Source organism: Penicillium arizonense, assembly GCF_001773325.1.
Source record: "Penicillium arizonense strain CBS 141311 chromosome Unknown PENARI_contig007, whole genome shotgun sequence".
Classification (NCBI taxonomy): domain Eukaryota; kingdom Fungi; phylum Ascomycota; class Eurotiomycetes; order Eurotiales; family Aspergillaceae; genus Penicillium; species Penicillium arizonense.
In genome coordinates, this window is record NW_019173284.1 from 1,204,120 (window position 1) to 1,224,008 (window position 19,889).

Sequence of the window (19,889 nt, forward strand, 5' to 3'; positions counted from 1 at the left end):
TTCTCTCCCCCATGGACACCCCATTCGAACAAGCACCCGCTCTTCCCCCGGGTCCGTCTCTTCTTGATGATAATGAATCCAACATGCTCGACAACTTCTTTACTACCATGAATGCGAACCACTTTACGAATGACTTTTGGATGCGACAAGAACATAAATCCGGGGTACCAAACTTCGACTGGTCTGGCGAACTGCCTCCGAACTTTGAAGGATCGACGACTTCACTGTCTCAGCCATCGTTTCAGCAGCATGGACTTGGCAAATCAAACGGGGGGATGATGGCAGGAAATCCTACAGGTCAGGACATATTTGCAGCAGCGTCCATGCTATATCAGAGTGGCCTAAACGGGCAAGATATCGGGTCCACGCTAGCGCAGCAGGCTTTTGCAGGACACCCTATGCCACAAAATGGGACCCACATGAGGAATGATTCACAAGCCAGAAATGTCGGGCAAGGGCCGAGTACCTCTCCGTCTCGGGCTGATGTGCCCACTGGATATCATACATCAGAGATGTTTTTTGACGTCCGAGATCCCATTCCAGCCGACCAGCATCCATCAAGAAAGGTCCGCAGTCTCCGCTGGGGCTCAGATGTCAGTTTTATGGACCAAGGCTACCTTCGCCCACCCGACCAACCTGATGAGGAACAGCGGACAAAGGAACTGCTAGATCATCTAGGATGCTTTGAAACACAGAGCAGCGCAGCCAACACACGACCTCCCAGTCCGGAACGGATGGTCGACGGGGCTGTCCATCGGAACTCCTTCGCATCACAATCCATTGGTTCAATCCCCGACGACAGCTTACAGATACGGAAACGGTCGCGAACTATGAAAGAAGACGGCGACCTCTCCGACGAAGAGGATGGAAGACCCCATTCCAGAAAATCCAGAGGATCCATAAGTAAAGGACGACGGGTGTCAACAGATTTGTCTCGGAAAGCTCGTATACAGCCAGGATCCAAAGCTGCACGAGAGAACCTCTCCGAAGAGCAGAAGAGGACCAACCACATCCTTTCAGAACAGAAGCGCCGAAATCTCATCCGTCAAGGGTTCGAAGATCTATGTACGCTCGTGCCAGGGCTCAGAGGCGGCGGGTTTAGCAAGAGCGCAATGCTCACTTCCGCTGCTGATTGGCTTGAAGATCTTCTCCATGGAAATGATATCCTCCGAGGCCAACTACATGAGCTCAAAGGCATCAATGGCTTGGTAATGCCAAGATAATAGTCTCTGGCAACCTTCTAAACATATAATTTGGATGGCCCTGTATCTTTCTAACAGGGATTGCAAGCGTTTCAGCGGGTTGAGGAAGACCGGCGCGGTTGGCGTTCATTTCGCAGTCCTGGCGACAAGATACCATTTTTCTGGTCTAGTGCATTCTCTCTGTCTTTCTATTTGCTACCGTTGGTGATATTAGATCACCTTCGGTTGGTCGGCATCGATACCCTAGTGCATAACTCGAAACCTTATTAGCAGAACAATATCTGATATGTACCATAGGCTTCTTCCGTTAACTTCAAATGTAAGACATGCAATGAGGCGGGACATGCAACTGCTCCTACCATGTAGATCCATTTCATGAGTATTAGCCGTAAAGACTTAAGTGAACTTGTATGTTACAATGAGCGGCGTTCTACATTATGATGGACTTCAATAGCTCACCCATACTACATGTATACTACCTCGCATATATTAGAACACATTGACCAGGCTGATCTTGTCTTAAGTTGTATCATCCAGTCCAACTATGTTTATATTAACCTGAAAAGAACGTGTTGGATTGTATATTAAACTGACTTATCAGTTAAATGCAAGTACATGCATATCTCCTCACATGGATTAGACACAAGCCTATCAAGCTTCACCCACCACCCCCTCAGAACCCCTAGTAACATCTCGACCACTACGAGGAACCGGATGCGCGAAGCGCCAATGTTGCTGCCTCAAAAGCAGGAACAACGGTACATTTCTCTTCTGTTTCAAAGGTAAAGGGCGTTGCGGGTAAATCATCCCACTGGGATCGTTGACATACTGAGTTGCAAGTGGTAACAGAAGCAGGTGCCACTCAATTGTGACCTGTCGCACCTCCAGACCCTTCAGTAACATCTTCTTTGTAAGGAAATGGTTATGGCGCACGGCTATCCCTAGCGCAGTGGTGAATTTGCATTTGCTGGATTCAAAAAAGCCTCGCAGGGGCCCTGCGCCGTAGCCGAGGAGGAATTTTACTGTTTCTCGACGGTCGTTATCACGGCACAGTGGAAAGGTGTAATGCCTCTGTTGGTTGACGGTCGTTCTGTTAAGGTATTCACGCAGCAGCGTTGCATCGGGTCGAAATCTTTGTCGAGAAATAGCTTGGCTTTGTCGGTTTGGCCTCTCTCGACGAAATAACTGAATGCTTTTTTGACAGGCAATATCTGTGGGCACCAAGGTCACCTCTGATCGGACGAGTCCCAGTTTTATGGATTCGTAATCGCGGTGTCCAATTGCACATTCGAAAAGGGTTATGCTTGGCGATCCGAGGCGTCTCAGTCCATGTCCAGTTATTGTCGAGTTCATATTGTGATCGAACATGTTTATAAGTCTCAGCCATGTGTTTAATGTTAATTTACTGGAACCCCAGCAAGCATGTATGAAATACTCTTTCACGTGCTCTGCGCCGATAGGCCCAAGAGCACCTAATCTTGAAGACATCCAGCGATTCCTTGTCGATTCTGAACACAAGCAGTTTTGCCACGTTGGTGCAGTGATGTACTTGGCATACTTCCGGAGGTTTGTAAGAAGGGGAATGTCTTGGATTTCTGAGCGTCAATGACCACTTCTTCTACCTTCGGGAATATGTGCGATGATATCTGCGGGTATCTCTGGCGGAAGATTTCGAAAAGAGAAATGTGTGTTTTCATTGTCGCCTCACAAATCGGAGCCAGCAGATGAGTGGAGTTCTGAGCGATGCAATCAAATAAAAATAGAAGATCTTGGGAATTTTCCTTGACCGAGAAGCTCAGTTGGTAGACCTGAAAGAAGACATCATGGCTGTTGAGATGGACACGGGTTCAACCGAACACTGGACGTTCCCACGGGGCCCTCCAGAGTCTTAGCGCATTTCCTCTGCAATTGATATCACAGATCTCGTGGAAAAGAAGATCAGAAATATGATACAAATGAAGTGAATAGATCAACCAATGATCTACATTGAGGGTTGTATAGCTGTCATGTCCCACCGCTTTGTTTTGCCGTGTTTAGACGCGTCGCCCTCTCCAACGTTATCTCCGACACTCCCCATCATGCCTCCAAAACGAAAGCACAGTGATGATGAGGAACATGATTCCAAGCGCTACGCCTACCTCAAACCCCATGTCCGCCGTGTCCCCGAGAGAACCATCAAGTCAAAATGGATAACTCTACCAGAACCCGTTCAAGAAAGAGTCCGGGATATGTTTCATTCCCTCGAGCGACCGGTCATCATGCGAAGCCAGAATGAGCGCAAGCGCATCGAGGCGCAGGGTGCTGTGCAAGCGGTTGTGCGAAAGTAGGTCTACACGATACTTCTGGAGGCTTTCGCGCAAGTACCAACACCTCGAAGGAACCAACACGCTGACGGTTCTCTCTGCGTGATTACAGTCTAGGCAAACGACTCCCACGGATGCCCTTCCCTCCCGCGACAAAAGACTCGAACTTCGACTACGAGTCTGCGTTAAATGAGCACGTATGCAACCCGCACCGGGTCAACAACAACCCCATACTGATTATGCTTTAGCGGGCACTGGAATCCAGCCTGGCCACCATGACCGACAGTGTCGACCTCTTGAAAGCTGAGATTGCAAAAGAAGAAGCGGCCCTGGTGCGTGATAAAAAGTCACTGCAGGAAATGGACAAGAACGCCAAACGGGCCGAGGCTGAACGAAAAAGACAGACGAAGAATGTATGCGACACAATACCTTGGGTCTTTGGTGTTCTCAACTGACTGTGTTCCCAGGAACACCCCGTTCTCCGGCAGCTGGACGCGCTTCCTCAAACCGAGGGCTCAATGGCTTCCGGGTTTACGCTTCTCGGCGCAAAGGATAGCCAAGCGACTCTGGACGAGGTATGCATTACTTTGATCTGCTACGCTGGCCGTAGAAACTTACACCATGCTCAATTCTAGTTGGACGCCGACCCCGAAATTCAAGGACTTATGAAGCAACTAAATGGCCATCTTCAATCCATGCAAAGCAATACTGCGCCATTTGCTGGGCTAAGTGAGGCGATCACTCGTTCGCAAGCTGCCTTGGACCTGTACTCAGTGTCCAACGACTGATCGCTGGACATTGCCGCACCATACAAATATCAACAAACTACACGCATTTCAATGCGCGTTGGCACATGAAAGACCTCGGGCCAGGGAACTTCGCGCTTACTGAGAGAAGCCATTCGAGTGCCGAGTACGGCGGTCCAGGATCACCCAGACACTCCATGTCGCGTGCTCAGATCCCAACCCATGCGCTGAATAGCTGCGCACGGTGTTCGTCTATGCTACTAAGGACCAAGAGGGATCAATACTAGGCTCTGGAAATGAAGGACGCAGCAAGTCGACGCAAACCCGGTCCCAATTATAGACCCGGAGAGATTTGCGACACGCGCCAAACACGAGGCTCAATATCGAGAATAATGGAATAAGCCATAATACAAGCTGTTGTACACAGAGACCATTTGTAGCACTAAGAAATGTAATGCCTCGACCGAAGTGGCGGAAATGCGGAGGAGTTCGGAGGGGCGACTCCGCTTTCTCCATCCTGAACTTTTTGACGTTTCCAACCTCTGAACCACAGCCATTTCATTTCACCCTGGTTTCTGGAATTCTTGCGCAATGACCGAGATGTCGCTGGCCAAGTCCAGGTCCGGGGATGCAGGGAAGGACAGCCTCAAGGAACAAACATCTGCGACCAAGGCCGAAACAACCGGCGCGGGGAGTCACTCCAGTCCCAAGAAGCGCCGGAAGGTGAATCACGGTAAGTTGCCGTTGCGCAGCATGCGACAGGGGTCGGCGCCCGCGAGAACACTTGACTGACCGGCTTTGCTATTTCAGCATGCGTCTATTGTCGCCGTTCGGTAAGCTTCACCGAGGACTCTGTGGATTTGCTATGCGACAGTCCTGGCACTGTCTTGGGGATTATTCGAGGAAATAGTTTTGCTAACTGAAACTTGTTCGCGTGGGACAGCATATGACCTGCGACTCGGTACGACCTCCTCCGTCCGCGACCAAACTCTTGAGTTGCGAGTTGTGGAAACAAGCATCAGCTGACCTGTATGAAGGAGCGACCTTGCACTCGGTGTATAAAGCGCAACATTGGCCACTTGTGCCATGACGAACCGAGAGAAACTACGAAGCGCGGACGTGGCGACCACGAACAGTCGGCTGCAGACGAGGAGGGCTCGAACAATGATCTAGCTGTTCAAGGTATGCCCAGGAGTGTCGACGTAGCCGATGCTGCGGGTCAGCAACAATTCCCTGAAGCTACGGTCGGAATTGCGCCCTCGGCTGTGAATCAGACTTCCACCGTGCCCCCCGGAACCCTCTCCACGCCTGGCCAGGACCTCGAGGCCAGTTCTCAGCGTAAGCTCGTCACGAAACTAGTTCCCCCGGCCTCAGTTGACGTGTGATGACAGTTATGCCGTACAATGACTGGGTAGGAGGCCAGAATCAATTCCAGGATATGCATTCGCTCCACCCGTCCTACATGTTTAATGCGCCAGAAGTGACCAACGAATACAACTTGCTCGGAGACTTCCTCAGTAACAGTCTGTTGGATGATGGGGCAATGTTCCAAAACCAAGACATGCCCGGGATCTACTCTGACTCGACGTTGATGAACTCTATGAATGGCATAGGATTGTCGAATGGCTTACCGCCCCCGGCGCAGCTTCCACCACCAGCGCAAAGTCATGCGCCACAGGGAGACACGATTCAACGGCCAACCTCAACTGTTGGCAATGACAAAGCCCGGGAAACGTACTACATGACGGCCGCCGATCCAGCGGGAACTGACCCACCGGAGGAGCGGATGAACAAGCTCCTCAAGGCGAAATATGATGCCGGATTATTGAAGCCGTTCAATTATGTCAAGGGTTATGCAAGATTGAATCAGTACATGGAGAAGCACATGCAGCAAATATCCCGACAGAAGATCCTACGACAGCTTGACAAGTTCCGGCCGAAATTCCGAGAACGTATGCAGAGCCTGACTGATATCGAATTGATCCTTGTCGAGATGTGGTTCGAGCGGAGCTTGATGGAGTATGACCGTGTGTTTGCTAGTATGGCTATTCCCGCCTGCTGTTGGCGCCGGACAGGGGAGATCTTCCGTGGCAACAACGAAATGGCCCAGCTGATTGATGTCCCCATTGAGGGTTTGCGAGATGTGAGTATCTACCTACAGTTGGTACCATTAGCTACGTCATATCTTACTAATATGTTTCTTTCATTAGGGCAAGCTTGCTATCCACGAAATCATTGTTGAGGACCAGCTGGTGAGCTACTGGGAAAAGTTTGGTGCTATCGCCTTTGACAATACACAAAAGGCCATGCTCACCAGCTGCACTCTTAAAAGTCCCAACCCTAATTCAACGGGTGATGGTATCACTTGCTGCTTTTCGTTTACCATCAGACGTGATAACCACAACATGTAAGTCATCCATGCACACACTGGCTTCTGTGCTGGCTAATGAATTTATACAGTCCATCTCTTATTGTTGGCAACTTCCTCCCTATCGACAAGTAACCGCTTTCGATAGGCACTGGTATTATGGTGTTGTTTTTCTTTTCTTTCGTTTCTTTCGTCTTGATTCCCCGAGGTTTGGCTGTCTTCATACAAATGTACAGTACTTGGTATATGTACTGTAGAATTCAAAAACAGATTACCCTTTAAGACACTCGCGCTTTCTCTCCCAGCGCCCCACTCCGATCGCACGAAACTGAATTCGGTCGGGGGTAGTCTTCTCCATCTTTTGTTGATGTATTTCTGGTAAATCATAAAAATTACCTTAATTACACTTTCCAGCATTGGACAGAACATCCTTGCCGAAACGCTCCGTGGCTGTATGTTTGTACCATGTCATCGTTCGCGAGGGTCCAGGGCAAATGAAATCGTCCATCCATCCATACTGTATCATGTCAGAACGTAATATACCAGCCAAAAAGGAAACTAAATCCTCGGTTCGGATGACCTTCATAGTAGCTCTAGCTAAGCCGGAACGAAGCCCTTGAGCTTCGCGAAAATTCCTTCAACCAGGTTTATATCTAGCGAATAAGGAGGTAGATAAACCAACTTGAATCCGATATTGATATATAACTGCGTAGTCCGTTCGGAGTGGTGGAACGATGTATAGTCTATGACTAGGACCGACTTCGGCTCCGGCTATCCTTGATCTGTGTCAAGGTTGCCAGGCATCCCAAGGAATAATTTCTGCACCTTCTTTGCGGAGCTTCTCTTCAACCTCCCGCTCAATCTCCTCTGCCTTCCGACTTCCTATATCATAAGTCGAATGGGCTCCCTGTAGCAACACAACTTTGAAGCCAGCGGCTAATGCCCCCTCACAGGTTGATTGAACGCAATATTCACTCTGAATTCCAAAAGCCACAATCTCTTCAATCCCTTCGGCTTTTAGATGATCTGCGAGGTGCTGGTTGGACTCGAACGTGTCACCTGTATAAATATAGTAAGTTGCCGGGACACTATTTTCTATTGTAAAACAAGAGACCGTGTTTGTATTGAAGCAAACGGTTAATTTTATAACTCACTGGTAGTCTTCTCCACAATCCTCTCTGTTTCATTACGTGGATTGAAAACTAACTCCCAAGGCTTGCTGCCCTTCACCAAAGAGCCATTTTCCGGAGTTTCATGGTGTTGGACGATGATTATGCTAAGATTAGCGCGTAGGCCGCGACTAAGTTCATTGTCGATGGCCATACGTGCCTTTGAAAGAACGGCGGTCCCGACATCTCGGATTCGAGCGGCGTGAGGAATTTCAGTTCGAGGATCCTGGGCTAGATCGGCCTGAATATCGATCACAAATAGGGCGGTGCGAGCCATAGTCGGGGAAAGGGAGGGTTGAGAGGATAGGATGATAAATAGGTCAGCGAAGCGAAGGATACTATGCTTGTTGGTGGAAGAAAGTCAACGCTAGATTGCATAGGAAAAGGGCAGCGGGAGGAGAGTGAGTCAATAGGTTAGGGTCAGGGCAGATAACGACAATACATACTAGGCTCAATTTAATGGAACACGGGGAAGTTGATCATATCGGTTAATAGTGGAAATCACAACAGGCCAATGGCTGTAAGTCACCTTTTCCAATGCCGGAAAGTGTAATTACGGTAATTTTTATGATTTACCAGAATGTACTGTACATCATCAAAAGATGGATAAGACTACCCCCGACCGAATTAAGTTTAGTGCGATCGGAGTGGGGCGCTGGGAGAGAAAGCGCGAGTGTCTAAAGGGTAATCTGTTTTCGAATTCTACAGTACCGCAATAAACAGTCTCTTTGGTTCGATTGTCATGGAAAACTTAGTCACAAGCAATTATCCACGTTTATTTTCTATTTTCCTGCAACAGTATCGTCTTGCGAGTCATCGTGTTGCATCCCCATAGTTCCGACCTAGGAAATAATCATGATTTTATGGCACGTCATTCCAATAGTCAAACCTTTTACTAACCGTCACACCTAAGGACAGTAACGAATTTATTCTTTGTAGTGTTATCTAGGAGGTAGGAGGGGTGAGTAAGAGGTGTGAAAGAAAGGGGCTTGTGATCTTGATTATAGCGAGACAGCCTATGGCCGCTCACGAGAAGGTAAATATGGGTATCATCAGAAGGTCCAAGATCTCTAGGAAATCAGGAAGAGGTAAATAGAAAGAAAGAAATCGCCCAAGCCACTGAACACACAGTGGATGATGCAAATATGCAAAGAAGCAAAGAAAAAAAAAAAAAAAAAAGGAAGGAGAAAGTTTCCAGAGAATGCGATGGCAAATACGCCAGTAGATGTGAAGGAGAAGATCAAGTGAAGGCAAAAGAAAATGCCATGATAAATGCACAGCCTTGGTGGGAGGACACCAGGGGGCCAAGGCCTCTTTCTTAGGCATGATAGAAAATTATTGCAGGGCATGCTTCATTCATCTCCATCTGCTGTGGCATCGTATGAACGGCTCCGTGAAACCTGGCGTACCACCTTGTGCCGCAGCAATGGAGTAGAGGGCATATGGCGGGGCATCTGGGGCGACTTCAACGACCGAGATGAATGACTGGACCTCCGATCCATGTCTCTGCCACTGCTATCAGTTTCTGTTTCTCCGCTTTCATCGCTACTTTGGCCACGGCCAGTGACAACACGGAGAGTAAGACTCAGCTCCCGCTCCAGCTCCTTTTGTGCTTGGATGTATTGTGTGGAACCGTTGAGTTTCTTGCGGTAGGCCCGGAGCGTGCGGCACACCTGCTCGGTGGACATATCCAGACTGCCAAACTCGCTTCGTGGCGTTGTTTTGGCGCGGGTTCTGAAATCCATCGATGTCCGGCGGTTGCTGTTCCGCGAACTGTTCGGCTTTCTGGGCACCGAGACCTTGGATTTGGGGCTCACGGGTGATGGTGACCGACGGCTTCTGTCCGTTGGTGTAGCAGGTGAGGGAGAGAGACGATTTGGGAATGATGAGGTTTCTGAGACAGAGTGATTCTTCAGGGAAGACGGTGCTAGAGATAGCCTCGACATTTTTCTCATTAGAGTCGGCGAGCGCTCGCGTATAGGTGTTGGAGTCGCAGGGTTAGGACTGTCGGGGCGTTGAAAGCCGGCCAACTCGCTGCGAGAAAGAACTTTTCTGAGAGGGGGTTTAGCAGCGGTGTTTTCTTTGGCAGGTGTATCGTCATCATCTCTTGTGTTCTGAACGAGGTCCGGTGATATTTGCTGCAGGACGGACAGATTCCATATCATGAGAATTCCATCCATGCCAGCACTGACCACAGTGCGCTTAGGTGCTCCTTCGGACTCCTCGTTGCGGTCCTCCAGAAGAAGCACATCTGTCACGCCCTCTGTATGGCCAAATTCGCCAGTGAGAAGTTGATCTCGCTCGAGATCATAGACGCGGAGAGACTTGTCGGTGGTCGAGACACCAATGAGAAGCTTCGGGGTCTGGCCTGGGATCTCAGATGCAATTGTCAATGAGCCCATGATAACTGCATCAGTCGACTCTGAATCCGATGCCTTGAAATAGTGCAGATGGCGCCCTGAAGAGATGTCGAATTTGGAGATACAGCGGTCCATCGTAGAAACATATAGGATGCTGGAGTCATCCGGGAAAAGCGTCATTGAGACAGGGGACGCTTTCAGAGTGATGACTCTGGAAACGAGGTAGGCAACGGATGTGCCACTCTCCACTTCTCTTGTCGCACGATCTCTTATAAGGACAGTGCGGTCTGCTGAGCATGAAAGCAGCTTTTCGCCGTCGTTGATGAATAGTAATTTCCCAACGGCACCAACGTGGTCATCCATGGTTTGAACCAATTGCAATTCGGCATCTCTTTTCTCGAAAAGTTGCACCATCCGATCACGACCGGAGCTTGCTACCAACCAGGAATCTGAAGTTTCTTGGAGGGCCAGGTCTGTAATCTCCCCGCCATGGGCGCGAGCTTGGCTGACACAAGTCCATTCGGCATTTGAAAGGAGTCTAGGTTTCCGAGTCAGTCGAAAAAATTCGTTATATTCTCAAGTGCCACGTATGCCACGTACCTCAATACACCGAACTTGTCGCCTGAGACGAACCAGTTCGCGTTTTCTGCTGTTCTCAACACCTTGAGTTCGTTTGCAGCGGCATCTTCTTCGCTTCCCGAAAATTGGTCGAGATCGATCGCTTTCGATGCCCGGCACTTCCCCTGGGCATCCCAGAAGTTCACGGATCCGTTTCGAGACCAGGAAAATAAGTCCGCGGAAAAGTCATTGGGGAGCTTCATATGGCAAATCCCGAGGATGGGATCTCGATGTGCCTGCATAGAAGACTCGCCATGCTCCTGCTCACCCTCCTCGCGCAAAGTGCTGATCGGATAGATGTGTATTTCACGGGTGGCTTCAACAGTGACCAAATGCGAGTTCAGAAAGCCCATGCAGGTAATTGCAGGAGCCTTGTTCTTCTTGTCAATCACGCTTTTATCAAGGCGAGTAGGAGAGCCCGGTCTGTTTGAGCCACAAGATCGCAGGGCTTCAAAGGACAAGCGCTGCATCTGCCTTCCACGCCCACCGAGCCAAACTGATTCCTGGTCAAAATCAACGGCCACAGATGTGATGCTAAAACCAACTTGCTTGATCATGATCATCTTCTGAGAATTCTCCCGATCATCGAGAAAGCAGACTGCGCCGGAATCTGTACCGATCACTGCCTCGTGGTCGGAGATGCTGCTCACACAGGTGAATGAGCTATCGCTGAGTGCGCCCAGTAGACAATTCCTCCCAGAAAGCGCTTTTGGGGCAGGGTTGGGTGAGGGACCAGCCCCGTCGACGTTCAAACGTGATTTGGTGGGAGATATCGGTCGCATTGATGGAAGACGCCAAACCTTGACATGTCGCACGCCGGTCCTGCACAACAGTTAGTCGAATACTAATTATAATCATTATCAAACATACGTGACCAGTGTTTGGCCAACCCAGCACATGTCTTTGATGTACGAAGTGCACTTGTTCGCGGAATGCAGCTTGGCCGATCCATTCTTGAGGTTGATTGTCCAGATGAAGAGGAACCCATCGTTCGGGTTGCCGAGGGTTGCCAAATACTGGGAATCCGGGCTGAATGCGAGACTGCATACACCGAATGTATGCTCATTCAAAATAGATAGCGGTACATCTGGTAAAGCATCTTTTGCTGTCGAAAAGATCAGAACTCGAGGGTTATAACCAGTCTGGGAGCTGTCAGCTGTTTGTTGCACGCCCTGGTCGTTTATTATCTACGTACCTCTCCTACCGCAAGGAATCTTCCATTGGGGCTGATCGAGACACTCGTCACTGCTTTGATTCGTTCTCTCGAGGACCACCCGCGGGGGCTCCCACTTTCACCGACTTCGCTGGACGGGGATCCATTGTGAACATTGATATGCGGATTGGATCGAATGTGGGATAGAGAGCGTGCCCTCGGGTCCGGAGTGACCGGTGGAGTTGATTGATTGTAAAACGAAGTTGCTGGATTGACGCTGGTCGCGGAGGGCCGCGCTCGGAAGAAGCGCTGGCAGAGGTTGGCGTCCTCGTCTAGTTCTGCGAGCACTGCGGCGGATCCAGCGCACAGCGCAAAGCTCTTGCTCTGGTCGTGACTCGAGAAACCATTGGGGGTTGTGGTGGTTGTGCCGATGACGGTTTGGAGAGATAAGGAGGAATAGTGGGAGGTTTTGCTGGGAGATCGTGTACCCGGTCTCAAGATTGGTGAATTCGAAGGAGTGATTTTCAATGATGCGCCTGGACCAGCAAGCTTGCTTTTCGCGCTGAGAGGGGCGGTGGTAGCCATGTCCTTGGGGGCTGAGGTCGGTGTTTCAAGGTCCCCTGTGCGCGCGGGGTATTTTCATGTCAGAATGTAGGCGCATTCGTCAGGAAACTCCGAAGGCGCCAGATAAATCGGAGGTTTGCGGGTTGCAGTGTTGAAGGAGCGTTCAGGAGAGGTTGGCGAGGTTGGCCCAGTGTGGGAAGATCGGGGTCGAATTAGTGGGGGTAGCTAACATGGAGCTTTGATCAGCAAGGCCTCATGCAGGTCCAACAGTCTAGAACTCACTTCAAAAGAGTGTAAGGGACTCCGTCGTGGAAGGTCGAAAGAAGGGAACAAACAACAAGCTCATTCCGCGCTAAACAGCGGATCATTCCAGACGATCTGAGGAATCCGAACCTTGGGTCTCCCCCTGTCAAATCCCGCAGATCTCAGGGCTTCCGGCCTTGAAATGCACTGGAGTTGAATTGTTCCACTGGTCTTTAATCAAGGAGCTGAGAGGACTTCTTGCTCAACTGAGACCTCGCTTTCAGCCCCTCGATCGGCGAAAAATCGTGAGATGAACGGTGGGTCGAGTGCACAGGTCGCTCGCGCTAAGTCGGACCTTCGGCTCAGCTCTAAATGTAAGTATACCAAACCGTGAGGTTTGTAGGAGAGTGACCCTGCACAGGGGACGAGAGCTGGAGAATATGATAAGTCTCGAGGGCCTATTGCACGTGCCCTACCCATACTCCCTCGTGCTACTCCAATCAGCCCGTGGACTTCACCTCTGGGATCAACACTTGATAGTATCAAAAATATGATGTTCTTTGATATCACTTTCTAAAAGCTATTTCCTTGTCAATTCGACCTGTCGTTGTGATACAGCACTTCTCTTCCATCGTCAAGGAACAAAGCCCACCTATAATAAGCATTTTGGCTTGGCCGGCTGGGCCAATGCTATCAGGCCTGCACTAGGCATTCTTTATGCTCATTGAATCTGTTAGATGGATCAAGTGGCTACTCTCGGGTATAGCAAAACTTGCGCAATTTGCCGTGATAAACATACCAAATCCGGATCTACAAACACACCCTCAAATATACCTCAAATACATCCTTACGTAGGCCTCGAATATATCGCCAAGCGTATCACTAAATGTATCCTTTGAGACCCTTACTTCAAAGAAATGAAGCAAGTTGACTGCGGATTTGAGAGTTATAATCAAGTTACCAGATTGGGTCTAGCGTCAACTTTAGGATCTAGGTGCCTGAACCCTCGGGCAGCGATAATTAGTTAGTTATCTTATCGCCACCAATATTTTCCTGACTTCTTTTCACATCCAACCTCTGTTTATATCTATTTTTTACTGTCACCATGGTGATTACATGCGCTGCCTCGGCAAAGCTGGCTTTGCCTGCCCTTATGCGCAATGTATTTCGCTCCCAGTACGCCAGTGACCTGGCCTCTTCGACCCCCTACCAGTGTTTCGCCTCTCGTCCTTCCTTTTCCTCCCAGATTCGACGACCCTTCAGCTCGATCCCGTACTTGCGCGATTCTCAAAATGAGCAGTCAGGGCAGGCAACCCCTGAGTCTCCGATTACTGAGGCCGCCACACCTTCTGACAAGCCAAGAAAGCAATCTTCCGGTCCTCCCCGCAACAAGAATGGATGGAAACCGATGAAGGGCCAGCAAAGAAAACCAGAGAATGTCCATAAGAGATCCGACAGAGAGCGCAAGGCATTTCGAACAGAGGCTCGGAAAGAAGCCCATACGGAAAGCCGAAAGGACCCCCGGAAGGACTCGCACGGGAACAAAGACGCAAAGCCGAAACCGAATGGAAAGAAGAAGAAGCCCGAGCCATGGCAAGTCCAAAAAGCCGCCCTGGAAAAGAAGTTTCCCCAGGGTTGGAATCCACCCAAGAAGCTTTCTCCTGATGCGCTCGATGGAATCCGTCATCTACATGCGAAAGCCCCTGAGCAGTTCACAACGCCTGTTCTCGCACAGGAATTCGAGGTGTCCCCGGAAGCTATCCGTCGGATTCTAAAGAGCAGATGGCAGCCATCGGAGGACGAGCAGGAGAGTCGGCGCCAGCGATGGGAGAAGCGACATGACCGAATCTGGAGTCGTATGGCTGAGCTTGGTCTCCGACCCGAAACCAAGCGTACGAAACCCATTTCGGATGCCAGAGTGTTGTATGATGACAAGGGTCGACGAAAGTAGTCTGACTCCCCCTTGTTTGATATAGTTTACTTTGCATCACTGTACAATACATAATAGCGCTTCTTTTTTGAAACATGGACAATAATAATTCAATTCAATGCAATTCAATGGATTACTGTAAATTGTATTCTCTTTTGTTTTTTTTTTTTTGATCTTTTGATACCCCAGTTGAGACATTGACGTATGGAGTTCGGGGGTGGAGCAATGTCCGCCACGCAACTTCATCCTCGGCAAGGAACCTTCAACTCTTCACGTCAACCAACATGCATTCGGGTTGACAGAATGCTCATGTCGGCCTATTTTCTAAAGCTTCGACTGAACTACAGCTCATCGTGCCGACCTGCAATTCCCTAGATCTCGTGGCCCGACTGCCCATATGCTGACACGCCATGCCATCCAACATCCAAGTCTTCGTGAAATGGAAAGACCAGACCATATTCGCAGGAGAAGATGTGGAATGTACCATCACGTTCAAGAACGTGGCTGATACCGGGTTCGATGCCAGTGGGAGCGAAGGAGGCCAACATTCACGAAAGCTCTCTCGAGTCGCGAACCACACGGCCAACTCGAACTCGGACTCTTTCTTCGGACTCAAATCACCACAGGGCCTGTTCTCTGGCCGACGGTCATACTCCATCAGCTCGCAGCGAAAGCCTTACCACCGAACAGCCTCGTCTTTGAGCACTCCGCATGTCGGCTCACATAGCTTCCCTCCGAACAGCAGCCCCTCTACACCGCGCACTTGGCAACCAGGTCACGGCCACAAACGATCTGTATCCATTCTCTCTATTGATAGTGAAGGTCAGACCGATCCGACACCTGCACCACATCAATACAATCGGCCCAAGCCAGTCAGGGGTCATGGGCGCTCGGCGAGTCTTCAGGTTCTGCCAAGGAGGAACAATAGCTACGAGGACTCCTACAAGAAAGGTAAAGCCGAATAAGCTGAAACGGCACGAATTGAGGCTAATGGTCATCTCTCATCAGTGAGGTCCCCCACCCATGCTTTCCCTTTTCCCTTGGCAGAGGCTCCAAACGAGCATCCCAATGGCAACCTGACTGTGGACACCTCCAATCTGGGGCGTCGCAGTCGTCCTGGCTCTCTAGCGACAAGTCCAATAGGACCCGTGGAGCCAATACGACCACCTGCGCGACGACCACAACCACCTCCCATGGAATTCAAGTTCCCAGCCGCGCCTCCGCCCGAACCAAGCGCCAATTATTCAGCGCGCACTCCATCTCCCAAATCGGCAACGACAAACGGTACTTCATCTACCGGGGGAAGATCGAATGGCAAGGATGCATCGTCTTTGACGGCTCCGGCACACCAACAGCTGACTCGAATCATTTCGGCCACTAGCGCAAATGGGAGCGCTCGGAGCAGTGGAGAGTTCTTCTCCGTCAGTGACCATTCCACTGAGACTCTCGGGTCGGAATATACAGCCTATTCAACACAAGCTGCACGGGTGCCCCCATCTGTACGACATGCGCGGCATCATTCGAGCGTGGTGACATCTCCCTTCAAGGGCCCCGACAGCCAGGCGCTGCTCATGGGCTATGCTCAGGTCAGCGCCTCTTTTACAGTGGATGGGTCCCTAGTCAACCAGTCGGCCTTCGAGGAAGTCAAACGCAAAGGAGTTGTCGGTGGCCAAGGCCAACCGGGCCCAGGAGGGATTCCTGGCCGTCCAGCAACCCCCGAGCGTCCACGCAAAACCGGTGGGTTTTGGGGAGCGCTTAAATGGAATACAATCGAAGAATCCATCAATGGTCTTCTCTCCAACAACGAATTGGATGGTTTACGAGAAATGCGCGGCGTGTCATCCTCTCGTTCCATTCCACTGTTATCGACTTCTCAGTCGCTACTATTTGTCGACCTTCGATTAGCGCCAGGTGAGGAGCAGTCATATTCATTCTCTTTTGCCCTCCCGAAAGGACTCCCGGCGAGCCACAAAGGAAAGGCCATCAAAATTTCATATAATTTAGTCATTGGAACTCAGCGGCCAAGTGGAGCCAACGAGCCTCAAAAAGTTAACCGCATCAATATCCCCTTCCGTGTTTACAGCGGTGTGAATGGTGAGTAATATCTCAAGATCTGATCTCCCCAGTTCGTTCTAATACTTCTCAGACAAGGGAGATATCCTTGGGCATGACCTGATGTCACCTTATGTGCTTCTACGAGATGAGGCGAAGGTGCAAAAAGTTGGACCAACAACGTCAGTTGCTTCGAAGAACCAAAGCATCAGCAAAACTCATCATTCTGCAACGGATTTCCTTGGATATGTGGATGAAATTCTGGAGCAACGTGCGCGTTCCAATACGCTCTTCCCACCCGGCGCTCTCTCCTCGAGACGAGCCAGTGTTGAAGGTCTCCCGCAGATGCTCACCTGCAAGGATATCATTGATTTTGCCATCCTTCGCAGTAACCAGGCAATCAATTCTCGACGCAGCCCCAATCGCTTTGAGATTGCCCGCGAGGGACAGCGCATTGCAGTAGTGGTCTTGAATCGGCCAGTTCACCGGCTTGGGGAGACCATTATTGCTACCATGGACTTTGGCAATGCTACAATTCCATGCTATGCAGTACGAGCTTCACTAGAGACATCTGAGAAGGTCACGCCCACTTTGGCCATTCGTTCCAATGCAAGCATCCACCGAACTACACGGAAGATTCATGCGTCTTTGTTCGAAAACACACTCCACGCTACTCGAGTAGCCTTCAGCCCGGCCATTCCTATCGCGGCCACACCTACAATTCTCACCAGCGGTGTGACCCTTGATTGGGAACTGCGTTTCGAGTTTGTGACGTCCAATGGTCGGGGCGATCAAGGTCCCCGCCCATCGGGCATTCGCTTGCTTGAGACCCTATCCTCGGATGATCGTGGCAAGCTGTTGTCTGCCACGGACCATCTAAACTGCGAGTCCTTTGAAATCGCCATTCCATTAACAGTCTACGGAGAGACCGTTCGAGAGCGGCAGCCCGAAGAGAACGAGGGCTACACGATTTAGCACTCTGCACAGATGTACATGTGTGTCCTGCCGTGCAGGTATCTGATTTGTTTGGTTTTTAAATATTCCCCTGTGCCGAGACTCGCGAATAATGGCCTCTGGGACCAATGTATAATTGAAATAAATGAAACCAAATACTGTAGCATCATATACTCCGTGTATACTTTAGGCGGTCACTGGGGCAACCCGACCAGTTATCAGCTGAACCCGATAACACTCCTTTGCGCGTTCATCTCATCTCAACCTCGAATCACTCAGTTATTCTAATTTATTTCAGAAGGTACACCCTGGAGCATTCCCGACTGCATGTCCCGGATCTTGCAACACAGCAATTCTAATACTGGAATGTAGGCACGTCGCGATCAGCGCAGACCCCGCCGAATCACCCCCTACAAAAGCGCCCTCTACTGAGAAGATGGCTTCGTTCATCACCACCATGTCTGTCCCCGCTACCCCTCCGGCTGTTCATTTCTCTGCCTCCGAGTCTGCATCTCGGTCCCCGCCATCCCACTCCTCCGTCATCAGCCCTTCCTCCCTGTACCAAACCACCCGCACTTTCCATCTGCCCTTCTTGGAACCCCCCTCTTACCTTTCGCCTGCCGTGCGTGCTCTCAAACAAGGCTGCTTTGGACTAACACCTCCCAGAAATGCTCGCACAAGGGCCCCCTTCAAGCCCCGCTCTGCCGCTAAGGGCACGAGCAGTTACCAGCTCCGACAGTTCGCTGAGGCTACCCTTGGAAGTGGTAGCTTGCGCAAGGCTGTGAAGTTGCCTGAGGGCGAGGATCTCAATGAATGGCTTGCGGTTAATAGTGAGATATCCCGGTTAGGTTGGATTGCATGCAGTCGCTCATGTTTTGGTTTATCTAGTTGTCGACTTTTACAACCAGATCAACCTTCTTTATGGCTCAATAACTGAGTTCTGCTCGCCGCAGACTTGTCCTGAGATGAAGGCGACTGATGAGTTCGAGTACCTTTGGCAAGACTCGGAGAACTTCAAGCGGCCCACGAAGATGTCGGCGCCGGAATACATCGAGCATTTGATGGCCTGGGTTCAGAGCAATGTCGACAATGAACAAATGTTCCCCAGCCGAATTGGTACGCTCCAAGGGAAAAATGGCCGATTTTGGGTTCCATTACTTACCACATTGTCTATTAGGCGTCCCATTCCCCAAGACCTTCCCCAGTCTCCTCCGCCAAATCTTCAAGCGTCTGTATCGTGTCTACGCCCATATCTATTGCCATCATTACCCGGTAGTAGTACACCTCGGCCTCGAACCCCATCTCAACACCAGCTTCAAGCATTACGTCCTGTTCATCGATGAGCATAAATTGGCCAGCGGAAAGGACTTCTGGGGACCACTGGGTGATTTGGTGGACAGTATGTTGCGCAGTGACTGAGTGTGCTTTCGGGTGGAATTCTGTTTGCATCTGATCTCCGCAGTGTAAGTGATACTGGGAAATTGGGGATCTCGGCGTTTCGGTGCGGTGCATACATTACGATATTTCAGCTTGGCTTGTTTGGCGTTTCGGGCTTGTCCTAACGCTGATTTCGAATTCATGAATGGTTTTCTGATCGATTCATTGTTGCATATTCTAAACAAGAAGAAAGTTTGAACATGGCGTAGTAGTCGATTCTAGTCATCGATGTACACCTGGGGTGTCTAGGGTGCGTCTAAACCAAGACATGCAAGCAGTAATCGAATTAGTCTGTTAATATTTCTGGATCTTGGCTGCAGCTTCTAGCCACGATAGAACTTCCACCACTTTTAGCGAAGTCCGTGGAAGGGATCCAAATCCTTGTCTGTGGCTGTACGGGCTGAATATTTTTCTGGTCTAGAGGTGATGGATGATGCCACCATGCATATGAAATTTCTTCTTTATCTTAGGCAGGTATATCCCCAGGCTAATCTACCCGATGCCAAGTTAGTGGGTTTCGGTAATTGTATTGGTTGTTGGTGTTCTTTCTATGTCTCTGTGGTGTAAAGTATACAACCCAAACACTTAGTTAGCAAGAATAATCGGAAATGGGGATTATAATTATTAGTTGGTAGTCTCGTTCACGGAATTTATATCCATTTATTGCTAAGTCCAAATACTCTACGGACATCAACAGATTGCAAACCTTGCAATAAAACAGTGTTAGAACAGTATGTAACACATTTCCTTCTATACCAACTTCACCCTGTCGTTTTCACAATTCTCGCTT

The 19,889-nt window shown here is 49.9% G+C and overlaps 8 protein-coding genes across 8 annotated transcripts; 6 read left to right on the forward strand and 2 right to left on the reverse strand.

Annotated features, from left to right (window-relative positions):
- Positions 1 to 11: 11 nt before the first annotated feature.
- On the forward strand, positions 12 to 1,223 carry PENARI_c007G07774 (basic helix-loop-helix domain-containing protein; the record flags this gene model as incomplete). Its single annotated transcript, XM_022631044.1, has 1 exon — positions 12 to 1,223. The coding sequence occupies one exon, from the start codon at positions 12 to 14 to the stop codon at positions 1,221 to 1,223; it is 1,212 nt and encodes a 403-aa protein (XP_022489457.1).
- Positions 1,224 to 3,280: 2,057 nt separating this feature from the next.
- On the forward strand, positions 3,281 to 4,293 carry PENARI_c007G00802 (uncharacterized protein; the record flags this gene model as incomplete). Its single annotated transcript, XM_022630715.1, has 5 exons — positions 3,281 to 3,525; positions 3,618 to 3,702; positions 3,754 to 3,918; positions 3,973 to 4,080; positions 4,141 to 4,293. The coding sequence occupies 5 exons, from the start codon at positions 3,281 to 3,283 to the stop codon at positions 4,291 to 4,293; spliced, it is 756 nt and encodes a 251-aa protein (XP_022489336.1).
- A 558-nt stretch (positions 4,294 to 4,851) lies between these two features.
- acuM (gluconeogenesis transcription factor RDS2) lies at positions 4,852 to 6,754 on the forward strand (the record flags this gene model as incomplete). The annotated part of the gene is made up of 6 exons (XM_022630901.1): positions 4,852 to 4,984; positions 5,062 to 5,084; positions 5,289 to 5,589; positions 5,643 to 6,394; positions 6,462 to 6,658; positions 6,712 to 6,754. The coding sequence occupies 6 exons, from the start codon at positions 4,852 to 4,854 to the stop codon at positions 6,752 to 6,754; spliced, it is 1,449 nt and encodes a 482-aa protein (XP_022489086.1).
- Positions 6,755 to 7,406: 652 nt separating this feature from the next.
- PENARI_c007G09795 (uncharacterized protein) lies at positions 7,407 to 8,065 on the reverse strand (the record flags this gene model as incomplete). Its single annotated transcript, XM_022631136.1, has 2 exons — positions 7,407 to 7,678; positions 7,774 to 8,065. The coding sequence occupies 2 exons, from the start codon at positions 8,063 to 8,065 to the stop codon at positions 7,407 to 7,409; spliced, it is 564 nt and encodes a 187-aa protein (XP_022489345.1).
- A 1,075-nt stretch (positions 8,066 to 9,140) lies between these two features.
- Positions 9,141 to 12,504, reverse strand: PENARI_c007G04215 (WD40 repeat domain-containing protein; the record flags this gene model as incomplete). The annotated part of the gene is made up of 4 exons (XM_022630874.1): positions 9,141 to 10,686; positions 10,749 to 11,588; positions 11,637 to 11,908; positions 11,962 to 12,504. 4 exons carry the CDS (start codon positions 12,502 to 12,504, stop codon positions 9,141 to 9,143), a joined length of 3,201 nt encoding a protein of 1,066 aa, XP_022489200.1.
- A 1,327-nt stretch (positions 12,505 to 13,831) lies between these two features.
- On the forward strand, positions 13,832 to 14,677 carry rrg9 (mitochondrial ribosome assembly protein RRG9; the record flags this gene model as incomplete). The annotated part of the gene is made up of 1 exon (XM_022631164.1): positions 13,832 to 14,677. The coding sequence occupies one exon, from the start codon at positions 13,832 to 13,834 to the stop codon at positions 14,675 to 14,677; it is 846 nt and encodes a 281-aa protein (XP_022489009.1).
- Positions 14,678 to 15,066: 389 nt separating this feature from the next.
- PENARI_c007G10482 (putative intracellular protein transport protein (Sat1)) lies at positions 15,067 to 17,683 on the forward strand (the record flags this gene model as incomplete). Its single annotated transcript, XM_022631175.1, has 3 exons — positions 15,067 to 15,607; positions 15,665 to 16,750; positions 16,803 to 17,683. 3 exons carry the CDS (start codon positions 15,067 to 15,069, stop codon positions 17,681 to 17,683), a joined length of 2,508 nt encoding a protein of 835 aa, XP_022489031.1.
- Positions 17,684 to 18,119: 436 nt separating this feature from the next.
- Positions 18,120 to 19,081, forward strand: PENARI_c007G12140 (Mob1/phocein family protein; the record flags this gene model as incomplete). The annotated part of the gene is made up of 3 exons (XM_022631252.1): positions 18,120 to 18,492; positions 18,551 to 18,778; positions 18,840 to 19,081. The coding sequence occupies 3 exons, from the start codon at positions 18,120 to 18,122 to the stop codon at positions 19,079 to 19,081; spliced, it is 843 nt and encodes a 280-aa protein (XP_022489101.1).
- Positions 19,082 to 19,889: the final 808 nt, after the last annotated feature.